This window comes from Pezoporus occidentalis, unplaced genomic scaffold (assembly GCF_034315485.1).
Source record: "Pezoporus occidentalis ecotype Australia unplaced genomic scaffold, CSIRO_AGI_Poc_V1 ctg34, whole genome shotgun sequence".
Lineage (NCBI taxonomy): Eukaryota > Metazoa > Chordata > Aves > Psittaciformes > Psittacidae > Pezoporus > Pezoporus occidentalis.
The window spans coordinates 5479078-5497192 of NW_026915376.1; the positions used below are offsets into that span (position 1 = coordinate 5479078).

An 18115-nucleotide genomic window follows, 5' to 3' on the forward strand; every position below is an offset into this window, starting at 1 on the left:
CACAAGGAACTGAAGGTAGAAGTGTGTGTGTTTGTGGGGGGAGAGACAAATTAATAGCTGGAAAATGTTCTTGTGATCCCGAATTACGATTAAGAAACATAAATGAAGCTAGATCTTTCTTCAATCAATTTAGGCTCAGCTAAAATAAAAGCTACCAAATGAAATGCTAGATGCAGAGTTTCCACACTTCTGAGAGGCACCTAACACTCTGAAATGCAATAGAAATCTGGTTTCTCTCTGTGAAATCTTAATTCTTCGTGCTTAATAAGGCAGGCCTGTGAAGCTGAAGCCCCTTTCTTCTTTGCCTTATTAGAATCTTTCAAAATAGGAGCAGATAAACACAAGGAAAAACATGCACTTCAATGCCTCTATCGTTCAGGGCTTTTAAGCTCAATAATTACACAAAATGACCCTTTATATCTGTCTGACTTACTCCAGTAAGCATTACTAGCAGCATAATGAGCGGATTAATGAAAACCCTCAGTCTGTTTTTGTGAAGTGAAACCTGAAATTGAGCCTAACAATGTAGTAATTTCCCAGACATCGTGCTTGTGTATGTTTCAGCTTTGTATTGCACCACTGTGGATACAGTGAGTTCACCAACCTCGGAGAAGGCATCTGGATTTCACAGAGTTGCTGTGAAATTTGCTTCACGTAAAATAGGGTGAACTACGGTTGAAATACACTGTTTGAAGGAAGAGGTCCAAGAAAAGTTTTGCTGTGAAATTAACTTCATGTAAAACAGGATGAAGTGTGCCATGTGCAGTTACAAGGAAAGAAATTCACACACTTCAAATATTATCTCTATAGAGAAAGAAATAATAATATTATGATAGGTATTAACCTGCTTTCACAAAAGTATACACATAAAAAAAAATTCCAAATTGAGTTTGCCTACACTAACATAGTGTAAAGCAGAAGTATTTTCTCACTTGAAATACTTGGACAACATGGGAAATACTTTTCTGCATACCTGAAAAGTGATGTAGAACTTTTCAGATGCATGACCTAGATCTCTTTAGGCATTCTTTGATTTATTATCAAAGCAAATATAGCAGTGCTTTAAAACTGGAAATGCACACAGTACATCATAGGATAGAAATATGAAACTGTGGAGAAGAGTAGTAAACCTCAAAGTTAAAAACTGTTCTTGAAAAATCAGAAGACATCCACACCCCACAAGGCTTTCATGTGAAAGTACTAATTACAATCCTACAAAAACTATAGAAAAATACTTGAGGGGAACTGAGCTGAGAATTTAGGATTTGGAATAGCTATTATATGATAAAAAGATAATAAGAGTGGAAACATGAAATTCAGTTTGGAAGTTTGTACACATTTATCATGTCAGCAGTATACTCTGAATAACAAACAGTGAGTCCATCAGCGGAAGAAAAAGAAGATATAATGCAGTATGTTATAGAACTTCCAAAAATTAAATCATGCCCTTCATAAAACTGTTCCACACAGTTGATACCAACTCCTGTAAAACTGCCCACCAATAAACAACATACATTCTCTCCCACAGTCTACCAGAGTATTAAATCCTTTTTTACTGTTGGGGAATTGAACATGGCGTGTCTGCTGCCAATGGCTTAGATCCATTTTACAGTAAGTACACAAGAGAACTTTAAAGAATGATATTGAGTTGGTAACTGTTGTGATAGCCAGTTTTGTATTTGTCTTTACATGGCTTATTTTATCAAAAGTGTTTTTAACTCTGAGGTCTGACTCCTTCTTGGCCTTTTGTATCTTCTGTTTTTCATTTGACTTTCACACTCTTTGTCAGCAAATTCCTGTAACAAGTTCAGGTCTCTACCGTTTAACGCTAACATGCTCGAGCCCACTTATCATAAACGTTTTAAAAAATAGATGGGAACATGACTGTTTTTCATTACTGTCATACTGTGTAGAGAAAAACAGCTTATTGTGGAAAGAAAAAAAGATAGCCTCTGTAAAGCATTTGAAAATTGACAATTACACAACCAGCATGCATTAATTGGCTCTCACTTAGGGAAGGTATGCAAGCTTCCCCTGTGAAGATAACAGACATCCAGTTTCTGTTTTCAGCTTTTTAAAACTGGGAGAAGAGGAGGTTAGGAGTAGCCTGTCAGTTCCTGTCTTTGAGCACTGAATTATTAATTTACACAAAATACTACATTGAAAATACCGTTCAAACAACCCAAAGCAGCATACTGATAGTTTAAAGGGGAAGTTCATGCTTCAGTAGATTGTCAAAACCAGTATATAATATTCAAACATAATTTAATTTTCTTTTTCATCAGTTTGTTTGCCATTTACTGATCATCAAAGGTGTCTGTTGAGGTCTGTGTTTGCTGCCTTTATGGTCTATCCTACCCCTTGTGACAGGGATTTAGCAAAATGATTTGGAGGCCTCACGGGATACTTGCGAGACAGCACACAAATGACTTTCACAGAAGACTGTAATTCCACTGAAAGACTGGGTAGACAGAAAGCCAGGCAGCAAACAGAAAAGGAAGCAACTCTTACACACGTGTCTTTGAAGACAGGAAAGTGAACAGAGAATACTACTGTCAAAAAAAAATTTCTCATTGCAAGTATTCTACCTTTTCAAATGTGGGCCCCAGTGAAGTTCTCTGTATTGTAACTCAATCCACTTTCATTTGCTACTGCAGCATATTAAAACACAGAAAAGCAAGTGAGTTATTCTTCTGGAGTCTGCTGCAGCATACTAAACACAGGACTAATACCAGAAAAGGTAAAACTGGTATTTCAACACCTTATCAACCACTTAGACTGTACTCACATCTTGAAAATTTAGAAGAGAAACAGACATAATTTGGACTTTACGTTTTGGAAGGAATTAATATTTTAACCTGACACAAATACAAGTATAATGATTCTTAACTGACTGCTGCTGAGAGGTACTTGCAATGAAACCAGCAATCGTAGTCCCACCCAAGGACATGTGTTCTTTCATTTTCTTTAAACAAAGACACACAAGCCTAAGACAATTTTTATACCTCTGTAGGATTAGACCCTTTTAAGCTGCAATGTCCAAGTATTCATCAAAAAAATTAGAATCTGGCCAAGAGAAAAAATAGTTGCAAACTTTGACCACATGAGCAAAGTATTTGGTTTGTTTCTTCCAGGTGAGAGAGGGCTGCAATATTCATTAACATACAGAAAACAAAGGCTAGTGTAGCTTCCACCCCATTATGCTGTAGTCTGGCTAAGGCAAATTGATGAACACAGGAAACCTTTAACTGTTTGACTCACCTGATGGTGAGACAAATACAGACACAGTGCATGAGTTTGATTCTTGCTTTTCTTTGGGGAGTGCCTGAATGACTTGACTAAAAGGCATTCATTGGCAGATTTCTCTCTATTGAAGCGGTTTGCATAAAATACCATTGCAATCATGATAAGAGGAAGGGCAGAGACAGGAACCCAGCATTCAGCAGTAGTATCTTTATCATTGTACTATGACAGCAAATTAGACAAACTGCACCACCTCTGCCTTATTACAGCATCTTTTAATTTTGGTTAAAATCCAGCTCTTCAAGTCCTCTGCTTGTTGTTGATGTTAAAATTACATAAAATAAAAATAACTTGCTTGTTTTCGTGGCAAACCCCTACATTCTCAATTTGTTTTGAGCTGGGTATTTTACAATATTATAGAAATTAAATTAAAAAAAGTCAGCTCTTCACATATTCCTACCAGTGACTGGTTCAATTTTCTTCTCTTGTCTCCATCACCATATCAAAACCTTACCCAACAATTTTAAATGAGGGTCTTCACTCAGTGCATGAGTCACTGAATGATGATGTCTCTTCCATTCTACATTCAACTGGTTTTAAGCACTAATAGCATGGCTTTGTAGGTCATAGTACAACACTTCTGTATTTTTCGTAAAATAAAAGTGGTCCAGCTCTGACGGTATGCAATTATGATCCTCTGTTACCTTACAGACCAGTCCTACCCTTTGTAACATTTGGAAGTTATACAGTACTTTTTATATATCTCATTAACATAATTAACATTTAAATATACCTATATTATTTTATATATATATTTAAAATGATACACATACTTATTTATTTAGTATTTAGAGTTATCAACCTGCCATTACAATTCAAGAAATATTTGGGCTGAAGTCATTTCAGCACTTCTGCAAATCCTACTTGAACAGAAAATTAAACATATTTAAAACATTTTCGTTTTTGTGATGGTCTGACTGAAAAAATACCCCATCCAATTTGCTGATCATAAAGGGCAAGAGATTTAAATTGAACATGAAAAAGTGCTGTTGAATGCAAAGAAATCATCTGAAAACTGGGAGGGTGGATGAGGGGGTAGGGCACAAACTTTTTTACTTATCTCAGTTACAGATGAGACAGTCTTTAAATATAACTACAGAGGACAGAAAACTTTCACAGAGGAGTAAGGTTTTTTATAAACTGCTGCTTTTGAATTTTTTCTAGTCCTTGTTAAATTGAATTGTTCTGGAGTCCACTGAGCTTTTGTAATTGTAAGCTTCAGGACCAGGTCTCTGTATTTGTTTAGAGCAGGCAGTTACAGACAGTGCTGGGACACTGTAAATATGTAGACTTCAAGATGAAAGACTGGCTTTCTGCCATCTACATGCATCTCTGTCAGAGCCAGAAATTAGGCAAAATACAATTCTCTAATACACATGAAAATAGTTCTTGAAGCCACAGCTTAGAGAACTTCCAGAGCACCTGTTTTGAACCGAAATACTGAAGTATACTATGAGAAGGTATCTATCTTTATTTCAGGGATACACCTATACTTTTCCAAGGTTTTTCTTTAAAAAAAAAAGTGGTTTGAACATGGTGAGTAGATATTTGAACTGGGCAGTCAATCAGCAATTTCACCTGCACTGTACATACTTAAGCAAGTGCTCCCTTAGACTGCTACAGGCTATTAGTATCAAAATGTGCAAAGAGAGCGTGCAAAAAGATTCTGATTCTGAGTCTCTCTCTTTTGTGGCTTCAGCCTTTCAGTGCTCCCACTGCTGTAGGCAGACAAAGAGATGAAATTTATCTACTATGCTGAGATGCCTCTGAGAATGATTAAATCTCCTTTACTCTTTCTCCAGAGCTGCAGGCAGAACCCCAGTTTTCTGCTCATCAATACTCTGCCCCTTATAGACAGTGAAAGGACGTGTCAAGTTCTCCTTCACCAACTTGTCTAGACAGCACTGTAACCCCTCTTTGAACTGTATTATTTCTTAAGAGATAGAATATCAGCTTTAGAAAAATGAGTACCTGCAGCGTCACTAGAAAGGACCGAATAACTCTCTTGCTTCACATGACAAACTGAGCTATGTCTCTGAATTTGTGAAAGCAATTTTTTTGTTTTCGGTTAGCACAAATACAGGATGGGTGGGGATGTCCCCAAATGAGCTGATGACTTCAGTTTTGTCCCAGGAAGGAAAGCATACGTTATGGAAACCTGACTCAGGGAAAAAGAGGGAAATAAGATTTTTATAAGTCTGAGCTTCCCTGGGGATCAGCCAGAAGACCATAACCTATCAACATTCACTGACTGATGAGCATACCTGTCTTAGGGATATGTGATGTATAAATTTGCAACCTATCTTTTCAGTCCCATGAGAATGGGATTTAAGTATCTGGGTATTTCTTTACTTGTAATTTAAACTACCAAATGGTTTAAGATGACTGTCAACACTGAATTATTCTTTCATACTACAAGAATAGGTTTTATCAGCACACCAAATAATTGCAGAAAAGACAACAGAGGGAATACATGTGAAGAGTATTCACTCATTATTTCTTCTGACTTAAGTATACAAATGAAAATGAAACAATTTTTCACTTTAATTGCTTTTTTAAGAAGCATTTTTTTCTAAGGAAGGGTTCTGTTCAAAAGTAGAGTGGTCAGTGCATGCAAGTCAGGTACTCTGCTTTTGAACAGAGACAAGGTCAAGCTTAGGTAACCGTTTAATCTGTTATGATTTGGTCCCTACCCTCACTCTCCCTACCCCTTCAAATATCCTACAATACATTTATGTGCTTTGATACGGGAGAAAGGCATTTGAACAAGAAAATCTTTTACCAAGCATACTCTATTTCCTCTCCTACCAGGTTTCTAAAGGCAGGGGAATTTGACACCACGGTCACAATAAACACGTAAACTTGCAAGAAACACGGTTTAACTTCCAGTTATCACAAACCCAAGGATATGGGAGGCAGACTACTTCTGAGAATGAACAATCAAACTGACTGTTTGAAGATCCAGTACTGATGTGGATCTTCAGAACTTGCTTCTGATCTGAAAGTCTCAATATTCAACGACACTAAAAGCTGTTACCTCTTAAAGTTGTATTCAAGGGTCTAAAGTTCATGATCTACAGGTCATCTAATGTTCAACATTTTCATAATCAAAGTCATCTATGTAAGTAGTGAACAAAAGGATAAATAAAAAGAAACCAACAACCCAAACCCAGTAACAGTTTTCAGTTCTGACTTTGCGCAAATAAGTGGAAAAAATTAAACTTACTTGCAGGAAATTTTTGTGCGATCAGCCACCATAGTCCACTGCTGCTGATTTGTTGAAACCTCAATGTAGTAGCTGTAGCTCCGATCATCACAGTCCCAAAGAAGCAACCTAAATATGAAGAAGTTGAGTGATAAGTAAAATAAGCATTAAACCAAGCTGCTTAAGTTATCCAGTTATGAATTTCCTCCTCTTAAAACTTAGCTATTTCTTTTTTTGAATATGCCTCTGTCCTGGGTTCAGCAGTAGCAGTCATGTTTTTTTTTTTCCTTTGTGGTAGCTGGTGCAGTGCTGTATTTTGACTTCCAGCCTGGGAATAGTGTTGGTGAAGCCGATGTTTTCAGTTGTTGCTAAGTGATGTTTACCCTGACCAAGGCCTTTGTGAGGCTCATGCTCTGCCAGGGAGGAGGGGAAGCCGTGAGGAAGCAGAGATGGGGCGCCTGACCCGGGCTAGCCAGGGAGGTATTCCATACCACAGCACGTCATGCCCGGGGTGGGGGGTAACTGGGAGTTACCGTGAAGGACACGGGCTTCCAGGTGGAACTCGTTTTCTTGGCCGGTGGTATTGTATTCTCTTCCCTTGTTATTTTCCCTTATCATTGTTGTCGTTGATAGTAGTGGTGGTGATTTGTGTTGTACATTGGTTGCTGGACTGTTCTTGTCTTGACCTGTAGGAGTTGCACTCTTTCGATCCTCCTCCCTGTTCCTCCGGGAGCAGGGAAGGGTAGAACCCCGGTGGGTGGGGGACACGGACCTCGATTGTTGTCAGCTCGGCACCACTCACTGGGAGTGAGTGAACAAGTTACCTGACTGGGTTTAAACCACGACACTCAGCAAGGTCTTTACTGTTTCTGTCATCTCAAACCTGAGTGTCTCTAATCTTATTAACCTAAGGCCAGTAACAGACTTCAGCTTTATAATAACTACCTTACCAACATTAAACTATTACATTAATATAATTACTTTTCATTTACTTGAAAGACAATAACAAACTAATTTATTTGGCATGTGGCATTGGCTGCTTTAAACCTGAATCAAAGATCTGTTTGGAAAGGGCAACTTAAGCAGGGAAAGAAAAAAGTTTTGGGTGCCTAAAAAGATTACGATGTCTTTTTAACTGTATTCTCTTTTCTTTTTTAAATACAACAGAAATAGTAAACAAAAATGGCAAGTAGGAAAATTGGGATTCCCAGTCCTCATTCATCATAATATGAGGAAAAAGGCAATGAACTGTTGACCATACTGCTAAAAAGACAGAAGAAAAAGGAAGAAAATACGAGGCCTCAAGGACTCATTCCAAACTCATTCTAACAAACACGCAGCTCTTTGGGAAAGGCACTAACTGACGTATTGAACAGTGTTCAGTTTTCATACTTGTCTCTCAGAGAGAAAGATCTAAAGCATCAGGGATGTGATTTAAGTGCACAATTCTCAAAAAGCACATGTGGCAAATGCTGTATCTTCTGCTCCTTTTCTCTTTACATGGTGATTATCACCCTTGTTAAGAGATAATCACCATGTAAGAGATGTTTGAAACCTCAACATTATTCCTCTATTTAGTTTTCTTTCTAAGGATAAGAATTAAAGCACAACCAATAACCTTGCCTCTTCCCCTCAGTGGGTGGGACTGAGATATGTGTACTTAAGAATGATATCCAGCACAGAATGCCTTCATTGGCAAAAGCCATAAAAAATTCTATCCAGCATGTTTGCAAATCAATATGGAGCATCCTTTTTTTTCAATAAAGCATCCAGAAATGAAAAGAGGGTTTTTACAGGGGCAATGAACTGGCCCGAACAGTGTCAGACACTTCTGCAATTTGTTTTTTAGAAGCAGTTAAATGTTACCTATATTTTGATTGATAAGGATTTGCCTACGTTTTACATAAACCACTTGTAACTCCACTGATCAGCAGAGTACAGTTTAGAAAAAAACTAAGTGCTGTTCTTATTGTTTCCATATAAACTCAATGACAAATGTGATCTCAAAACCGAAATCTGAAAAATCTTTTCTATTTAAATTAGAGGTGACTAGAGGCAAAACCAGCATGCTGCATTTACCATTATCTGAAATAATGCTCTCTCTCCAGCTTACCCAAAGTTTTGGAATTGTAACAATCTAACTGAACTATCCAGATGAAGCCTGTTCTGGAAAATTAAGGTTTGTTGATTTATTTTTTTTTTTTTTTTTTGTTAAAACTCTGATTCTCTGAATCCTTACTCAATACAACAATGAAAAATAAATATTCCACTGCAACATATTGTCTGTTACCAGCTGCTTGATCCTGTTGGTGAAAGTTAGCTAACGCTTACTAAGATTGCTGATTAAGTCTGGCTGTTTGTTACAGGAGCAAATGAACCTGCTGTAATAACTGAAGCATGGCTATCCAAAACAGCTATAACCGCAACGATGACCTAAATGAGAGTAAGTACAGCCACATGTACACAGAATTGCGACAGCCAGGTAATACAGCTAAGCTAGGCTCTTTCCCCAGCTGTGAGGAAGAACTACCACAGATCTGCATTTTTCAAAATGCAACAGATAAGCATGCATTGATTGTCAATGAAAATAGCGGAGACACACTACAGACATTTCCCTGGCACAGAGTTTCAAGCTGTCTCTCTTTAATTGTTTTACAGAAGAATACTTAAATCCTATATTATAAATTCCTTTCTTCCAGTTGAGAAAGTCTATCTTGCTTTCAGTTGCTACCTCTTCTGGGAGGAATATAACTGCAAAATAAGATCGCTCACTTCTAACTTTAAAAAAAAAACAATATGCAAAAAATGACCTAGCCAGTTGTTGGATGCAGAATCCTTCCTTTTACAGATAGAAGGATTTTAAGCTGTCCCAAGCAGCAGCTGGACCACCTTCAGAATTTGGTTATTAAGGACACATGTGTCTACATCTTTGCCCTAAAAAAGCAATGCGATTACCTTTTTATCAAAACAATCTGGTTCAGCTCTTTTTCTTTAGGTTTTGTAATCCCAGCATTCAAAGCATTTGGAAACGCTTTGAATGCATTCAGTGTTTCAAATGCATTCAAATCCCAGCATTTGGAATCAAGTCTACTGGACATGCAGATTTAAAATAAATTCCTTTGATGCTCTCAACTGAACCCAACTCATTATCAAAAACGATATGCTATCAAAAATAGCTTTAAGAAGCTAAAATAAAACACTTAAGCCTTTTAGCACATATTAATAGTGTCTATTTGCAAATTAAAAAATTCAGAGCTAAGTAAACAATCATTGCCCGTAGTGTCATGAAAGACTTAAAAAGGAAAAAATCCCACACCACAAAACAAAACCACACAACTTCAACTCATCTCCCCCTGCTTCATCAGATCCTCCCTATTATGCTTTTCTATTGCTTGAAGATCTCTAAATACTCAAGAGAATAAACAAAGTAATATTTTCTGTTAAAAAATAATACAAAAAAGTTTATGGATTAAAATCCTGAATTTGTAAAGTACTAGTAATCAACAAATCCCAAATTAATTTAATAACTATATATAAACAAAATCTTTTAAATGATAAAAAGAAAGAAATGAAAAACATACGGGAATTTGTTTTATTTTTAAAAGGCTAACAAAATGTGATTTTAATATGTATTTTTTGATAGGATTCTTTTCATCATGGGCTCAGTGTTGTTCCCTTGATGCATGTTTTCGAAGCTATGATCAAAAGTTTGAATATCAGAAGCACACTGATGATTGTAATTTCAACTAACGATACCGTAATTAAAACACAACTGGCTCAGCTTCAGAGCAAAAGGCTAACAGGACAGATGTGTTCCTTTTAAGAATGTGAATAATTGCACTCTCCCAAAACAACCTAGCCCAAGTTAAATAGGTTTAAAAAAACATATGGCTAAGAATTATTACAAACCAAACAATGAGTGAATTAAAGTTGGCAGAATCTTTCCCAAAGTGACTTCACACGAATGCTAAAGGTAGATTTTGTTTCTTTGGGGCTTGTGAAAGAAAACAAAAAGTTCTTTCTTCACCTCCCTGCAGTAGCTTTCTTATGAGAGACTGGGGAGGGTGGCTGGTGACAGAACCTATTTGGTATTTACTCTGCATGAAATGCCTTCCTGGATAAGCAGTGAAAAACTTTCAGGTGATTACATGAATATTCACCAGTGCACACTGAGCACAAAAGCCACTTTTTATGCCAGCTAGAGTAATCTTTGAAACACATTCCACGCAAACTACCAGGCTAAGCTTTTGTAAAGAAGCAATATTTTGCTAAGATGGATACTAAATCACAGGAAGCAGAATATTCCACTTAAAAAGTCTGAACTAAAGTCACTGGAAATGCATCTGTCTATAGCAAAATTGCCCATGTTCCTAGGACTTTCAATATTAGAATAAAAAGCTAAATTAGCTCTTGTTAGTAAATCATGCCCTCATGATTGAGAAGGAAAAGCAGAACAAAGCTTTTTCCAGCTCATTCCTTGCAACTTTGTTAAACACATTTCTCTCAGAATCACTGAATAGTTTGGGCTAGAAGGGACCTTCAAGGGTCATCTAGTCCACCACCCCTGCAATAAGCAGGGGCATATTTAGTTAGATCAGGTTGCTCAGAACCACATCCAGCCTGGTCTTGAAAATATCCAGGAATGGTGCATCCACCACCTCTCTGGGCAACCTGTGCCAGTATTTTACCACTCTCATTGTAAAGAATTTCTTCCTCATGTCCAGTCTGAATCTCACATGCCACTTCTCTGCATAAAGTCTGAGCATGTTAATCATTTAAGATGGTGCTGTTACTTGCATCACATGTTGACAATACCCCATTATATAAAATCAAAGTTTTTCAAATATAAATAGAATTTCATATTACAGGTGTCAGACAACCATATTGGCTGTTACCTCAAAAGAAGCTATAGTACTTTTTTAACAGTATTTCCCTAAATGTCATGTGTTGCCCTACAATTGATTATTCTGTACTGAGAAAAGCATTTTATGCTGTTTCTGCTTGCTTTTTATTCTTTAAGAAAGATTTCTGTAGAAAAATATTGTTACTGTTTAGTTCAGACTGCTATATAACTACATATACACAAGGTGTTAGCAGAATACAAAACAGTAACAGCCCTACACCTGACAAGATGATACCTGCTTCCTGAATACTGCAAGACAGTAGTTACCACATACAGTATAAATATTTGATAATACTGTGTTCATAATCCACTTACATATTTACAGAAATCGAAAAGACAGAAATTAAAACATAAGTAGCATCACTTGTGGAAAGTTGAGGAAACAAATAAAACCCCAAATGGTACGGAAAGAGGTGGTGGTGGGGTTTTTTTGGACAATTCTTTGCATTTTTGCCTCTGGTTGTCTATAATCCCCTTTCATTTTCTGCAGATATTTATGTTTCAGTAGTTATCTTGCAGGAAACCAATCTCTTGTCAAGACACTACAACGGAGACAAAAGCCCTGCATAGTTGCTATGTGCTTATATGATCATTTATTCTGACTTACGATTTCACTGTCAAGCACAGAAAATGAGCAGCAAAGAAAAACTTCATATGCAGAAGTGGTATGGAAAATTAGAAAGCATAAGAGATGTATTGATGATGGTATAAGCAAACAGAAAACACCTTAAAGCTAATTGATATCATTTGTAATTTAACAATTACTCTGAATATGAACAATAAAACAGTTGGCTATCATGTATTCATATTAGTAATAGTCTCCGAATAGATAAAATGGGCTAAGTGGTTAATCGACTTTTATAAAATGCAAAATATTTCTATTTATTCTAACATGAAAACAACTATGGTACAGAAAAATTCTGTCTCCGTCCACCAAATATATTATAACTGACACTGTCCTATCTTTTTTTTGTTTGGGGTTGGTTGTTTGGGACCTGTCCCCCCGTTCCCCCCCCCCCCTTTTTTCTTTTTATATTTATAGGAAAAAAAACAACCCAATGAAGTTATCAGTCAAAGACAGTATTACACTTCTATTGCAAATAAATGCAGGGTGAGTTAGACAGCTATAGTGATAGGGCAACCTTTCAATATTACAGTTTTAGCCATTTAGAAGTTAAAGTATGTTTGCTATGCTAAATATACCGATTGCTGTTCTTTCTGGTCCTAATTAAATGTAATAGGTTTTCTGTCGTTGATAAGGGCCTTTTCAGAGGGGAAAAATATCAATGTTATTTTCTGTCCAGACTGGCAACAATGCGGAAAAACTACCTAAAGTAATGATTTCTCTGTTAACTGTCCCAAGTAGGAGTCTTAATAAAACAAACCTCTTAAACAGAAAAATGGTTTAATTTCTAAATTGTCTAAAAGACAGTATTCAGTTACACCTATTTTAAAATAAAATCATAGAATAGTTTGGGTTGGAAGAGACCTTTAAAGGTTATCTAGTCCAACCCCCATGTTTTTCAGGTCTTTTCTATTAGGAAATACTACTGAGCACAGACTATCATCACATCTGTTCCAGAATTTCTGAGTAAATTCTGGTGTGGAAGACCATGCTCCAAATCCACATACAAATACCTGAAGAAGTATTAGACATTAACAACATTTCAACATGGCCTCCTATAGCATTCCTGTATCCAAGTGGGGATTTTACAGTTTAGATACATAGATTACATCACAGGTAAAAATTAGCCTGCTTGTTTAGTTCCGCAGGTAATGGTCAACAGTACATCATCCATGTACCGCATGGAAAAGGAGCTCCTCCAGAGTCTATTCTGGGACCTATCCTGTTTAATATCTTTATCAATGACCTGGTCGAGGAGATGGAATGGGCCCTCACAAAGCTCGCAAACAACGGCAAACTGCAGGATGCAACTGAAAAATTCCAGAGCATGGCTGCCACTCAGGAGGACTGATTACCAGCCTCTGGGAAGACTAATGGCACAGGAAAACAAGAATCTTATCAAATCCAGAAAGATCAAAAGCCAAGTCCTATACCTCATAAAGGCTAATCCACTGTAATAGTAAATGCTCCAGTCTGACTGGCTGCGCTGAAAAGGACATGGAAGTCATACTGAGCAGAAGATGCTATTAGTTGCCTGTCTACCTTCTCAGCAACGAAGGCTAGCAGCATCTGGAGTTACAGCAACAGCAAATGAACCAGCCGAATAAGGGAAACAGACTGTTCTCCTCTACTTGACACCTGTTAGATCACATCTGGTATACTGCATCTCATTTTGGACCCAAACACAACATTGATACATCTGAGCAAGTCCATCAGAGGACAGTCAAGATGGTCAGGAGGTTGGTGAACATGCACTGTACAAGAGGCTGAGGAAATTGCCTTGTTTAGCCTAAGAAGGGTTGGGGTTGGAGAGGAACCTAACAGCTCTTTTTAATACCTGAAAAGCAGGTTATCAAGAAGACTGAGCCAGGCTCTTTACTGAGGTGCAGAATGGGAAAAACAAGACAACGGTCAAAAATTGAAACAGGATGTTTCAGATGGACAAGAGGCATAGGAGAACAGGAACACCATGAAAAATAAAAAAAAAACACCTAAAAGTACACTGTGAAGATAATTAAACATTGGAACAGGCCACTCAGAGAAGTTCAGAAATTTCCTTCTTTGGAGGTTTTCAAGACCCGAGTGCATAAAGCCTTCAGTGGGATGGTCTTTCTTCATAGCTGACCCTCCTCAGAGGAACAGGCTGGAATTCCTCAAATCTCTTCCCACCTGAATGGTTCTAAGATTCAAAGACAATGGGATGACTTCTGCAGAAAACATGCATACAGAAGATCCATTCCTGAAACAGTAAATTCTTTATGCAGTTCTAAATCATCTTTGAGTAGTACCAAGAGTTCTGCTTTTTTCATACTTGGAATTTAGTTGCCATGGTTACACATTCTGACTTGGAGGCTTTCCCCGAGCAGCATTCTGAATTCTACAGACTAAAAGCAGCTACTATCCTTTTTTCAAAGGCTTGTATGTTTACTCTGTCTGCTACAAATATATTCAATGGCACACTCATGTCTCTGAACTTAAAAGGTATGTACTTTAATTCTTAATTACTGATTTATAATCCAAACCCACAGGTGAAATGACTCAGTTTCTGGGGATAGAGCAATTTTTCCAATTTTGCAGTCATGGTGTTCAGCCAGCATGTACAGCCTTGCTCTGGGAAATTTTTTTCTATTAGGTGGGTAGGTGAGATCAAGGGAATTTTCAAGCAAACAAACCACAGGAAAACAGTCAATGAAAACATTTCAAGCAGCTGTGGAAGACGCTCAGTTCAAAAAAATCTTCTTTCATGAAGATAAAATATTGAAGACTTTTTGCCCTAATCTATTGATTTCTGTTCCGGTCACAGATTTCCTGGTGCTAAATAAAGAGTCACCACTTTTAGCATTGCACAGTACAGGACATGTTCTAGACCGTTGCCAAAGCTATAGCTGCCACACAGCGAAACCTCACTTCCACTCTCAAAGGGGCGTCTTTCCCTTGGCTGCTTGTGATATAGCAACAGATGTAGCTGCAACTTAAAACCATTAATTCTTCTAGGCAGACACAAGAAGGAAAAGATAACACAGCATTAGCATTTCCATCTCTAGGAAATGCAGGTAGTCTCCTCTGTCAGAAGATACCCTAGATGATAATGTTTTGTATTGCTCGTTTTTATGGCAAGCTACTCATCTTGTTTGTACTACACATGCAGGAAAGCTCACAAGGATAGATGACATTCTGACTGTGTATCAGTACAGTGCAATACCACACACATCACTAAATGCCTATTAGTTTAAAATTATGCGATACTTGGGTTCGTTTTTTTTTTTAATTGGCCATACACACTTGCCAATTATACAATTATAATTTCTTGGTAACTAAAAATTTAGTTCACCTATCACACTATTTAATAATCATAGAATCATAGAATCATAGAATAGTTAGGGCTGGAAAGGACCTTAAAATCATCTAGTTCCAACTCCCCTGCCGTGGGCTAAATCATATCACCCAAGGCTCTGTCCAACCCGGTCTTGAACACTGCCAGGGATGGAGCATTTGCAACCTCCCTGGGCAACCCATTCCAGTGCCTCACCACCCTAACAGGAAAGAATTTCCTCCTTATATCCAATCGAAACTTCCCCTGTTTAAGTTTTAACCCGTTACCCCTTGTCCTGTCACTACAGTCCCTAACGAAGAGTCCCCCCAGCATCCCTATAGGCCCCTTTTCAGATACTGGAAGGCTGCTATGAGGTCTCCACGCAGCCTTCTCCTCTCCAGGCTGAACAGCCCAAACCTTCTCAGCCTATCTTCATACAGGAGGTGCTCCAGTCCCCTGATCATCCTCGTGGCCCTCCTCTGGGCTTGTTCCAACAGTTCCATGTCCTTTTTATGTTGAAGACACCAGAACTGCACACAATACTCCAGGTGAGGTCTCATGAGAGCAGAGCACAGCGGCAGGATCACCTTCTTCGACCTGCTGGTCACGCTCCTTTTGATGCAGCCCAGCACACGGTTGGCTTTCTGGGCTGCAAGCACACACTGAAGCCGGTTCATGTTCATTTTCTCATCGACCAACACCCCCAAGTCCTTCTCCGCAGGGCTGCTCTGAATCTCAATAATGAGACTTAATAAAAATCTTCTGAATAAACAGTAGTATAGTTTTTGATATAGGAAAGTCAGTATTTTTGCACTGACTAGAAAATGACTCACCAATTGAAAGACAGCGGAAAAGGGTAAGATAGGAAGACAGAGACTATGACCTAAGTAATTATGCATTTTAGTTAACATATTTTTCTCTTGCTCCTTCCTGTGGGCAACAACTTCTGCTGGTACTTAAATTTAAGTTTAAAGTGACATGAAAATGAGGTAATTGCATTTTCAATTATCTCTTTTAAGAAAACTGAATACCATGTCTTCCTGGTTTTCTACTTCCGATGCAATACTTAATTGAACATTAAAGATACCAAACTCAAAAGCATCAAACATCAAGTGTGCCAACTATACTTATTCGTTTCACACAACAAAAACAATGTCAGACTTGCTATATACATGACATAGCTAGTATACAAACAAAACAGTACTTTTGTTAGGTCTGATTTTGAAACTTATCTTCAAAGTTTTACAACCACCATAACAATGCCACAAGCCAAAACCAAAACACACAAGCCAGAAACTGGCAGGTATAAAAGAGCTTTCCAGTCTCACTTGCTTATCAGCCAGTTTGAAGAGACAACTCTAAGAAGTGGACGACACCAAGCTCATTCCTAGCAACATGTACTCACATACCTGGTCTCCTGTTGCGAGCCAGTACTCACTGCGGTTTCAACCTTTGCTTCCTGGTACCCTAACTTCAGAAATCTTTCCTTTTTTACCCCATCATCATAGAAAATACAAATTAAGTCCCTGACAACATACTCTAAATTTACAAAGAACAAGAAGTCATTAAGATAAAGTTTTGTATGTTTAGATTTTAAGAAACAAACCCCCCACATTTACAGTCAGATAATCTGAAGTTGGCAAGGACATTTTTGTCTTCACGTCTGAACAATTCTGTTCTCTAATCTATTTCCAAGGTTTCTACATTATCCAGAATTTTGTTCTTCATATACATATAGACATTTACTGGAGAAATAGCCCAATGAACTCAAACCAGATTTAAACACATTCATTAATCCAACACTGTAAAGCAATGTTCAGATTACTGTGCCTTTATTATATACTCCATATTCAAGTAAGAGCTTGTGATAAATGTATAGTGAAAAGTAAACCTACCACAACATGATAGCTTTCTTCAATAAACAGGTCTGTTTTCACAATGAGGCAGATACAAGAAACTGCACCTACTTTGACCACAAGTGAGGTTGCAATTAAATTTCTATTTTAATATAAGTATATGCTTTTAACCTTACAATTTGACTGTTATTATGCCTCTGGAATGTAATCTTTTCTGGAATTGCACTGCTGTGTCTTGACATATAATTCACACATTTAATTTTTAACATGCCCGTAACATTGAATGAAGAAGTCAAATGACAACTACTAAACTAGTTCCCTAATTACCGTTATTCCCAAATGTCATATTCTGAAGAAAGTAACTCAGCAGAAGTTTCACTACTGCCCTCAATTTAGAGAAAAATAAACCAACTTACCGTATTGATCCAATCATGTAGGGCTGTGCCAGCTGTACTACAATTGCTCCACTCCCAAGCTGATGGCACGTGTACCCAGAATCCCAATCATAGTTTTTTGTGTCTCCATTCAGTAAGGCATTGCGACTGCGACTTACACCCTCAATCACACTCGCACAGTCTGCAATTGTTGCAACATTTTCAGTGGGAACTGTGAATTAAAGCCACAAAGACAACAGACATACAGTCAGAAAACAGTCGAGCTAACACTGGACTTTATTTCTGGCAAAGAAGTGGGAAAACAAACAAAAAACCCAGATGAAAGTATGATCCACACAAGGAAATTTAACTCTTAATTTAACATGAACTATGAAGCAGAATCAAATGGTATGGATAATTTTTATAGCATTGATCCCAGAATAGCTTGGTAAATGAACAGATGTATTTGTCTTAGTGATATGGGGGGGAGGGGGGGGGGGTGTGAGAGATGAGGATGGGGTGGAGGGGAAACAATC

At 37.7% G+C, this 18115-nt stretch overlaps 1 protein-coding gene across 4 annotated transcripts in view; it reads right to left on the reverse strand.

The window, feature by feature from the left end:
- The window catches only part of BTBD9 (BTB domain containing 9), a 193906-nt gene that overhangs the window by 79498 nt on the left and 96293 nt on the right, over nucleotides 1-18115 (reverse strand). For all 4 annotated transcript variants that reach the window (XM_062629664.1, XM_062629663.1, XM_062629662.1 and 1 more), the window contains 2 exons: nucleotides 17622-17811; nucleotides 6530-6637 (listed from right to left, as the gene is read on the reverse strand). In XM_062629664.1, coding sequence (XP_062485648.1) covers nucleotides 6530-6637; nucleotides 17622-17811 — 298 coding nt within the window. The remainder of the gene's footprint in view (nucleotides 1-6529; nucleotides 6638-17621; nucleotides 17812-18115) is intronic.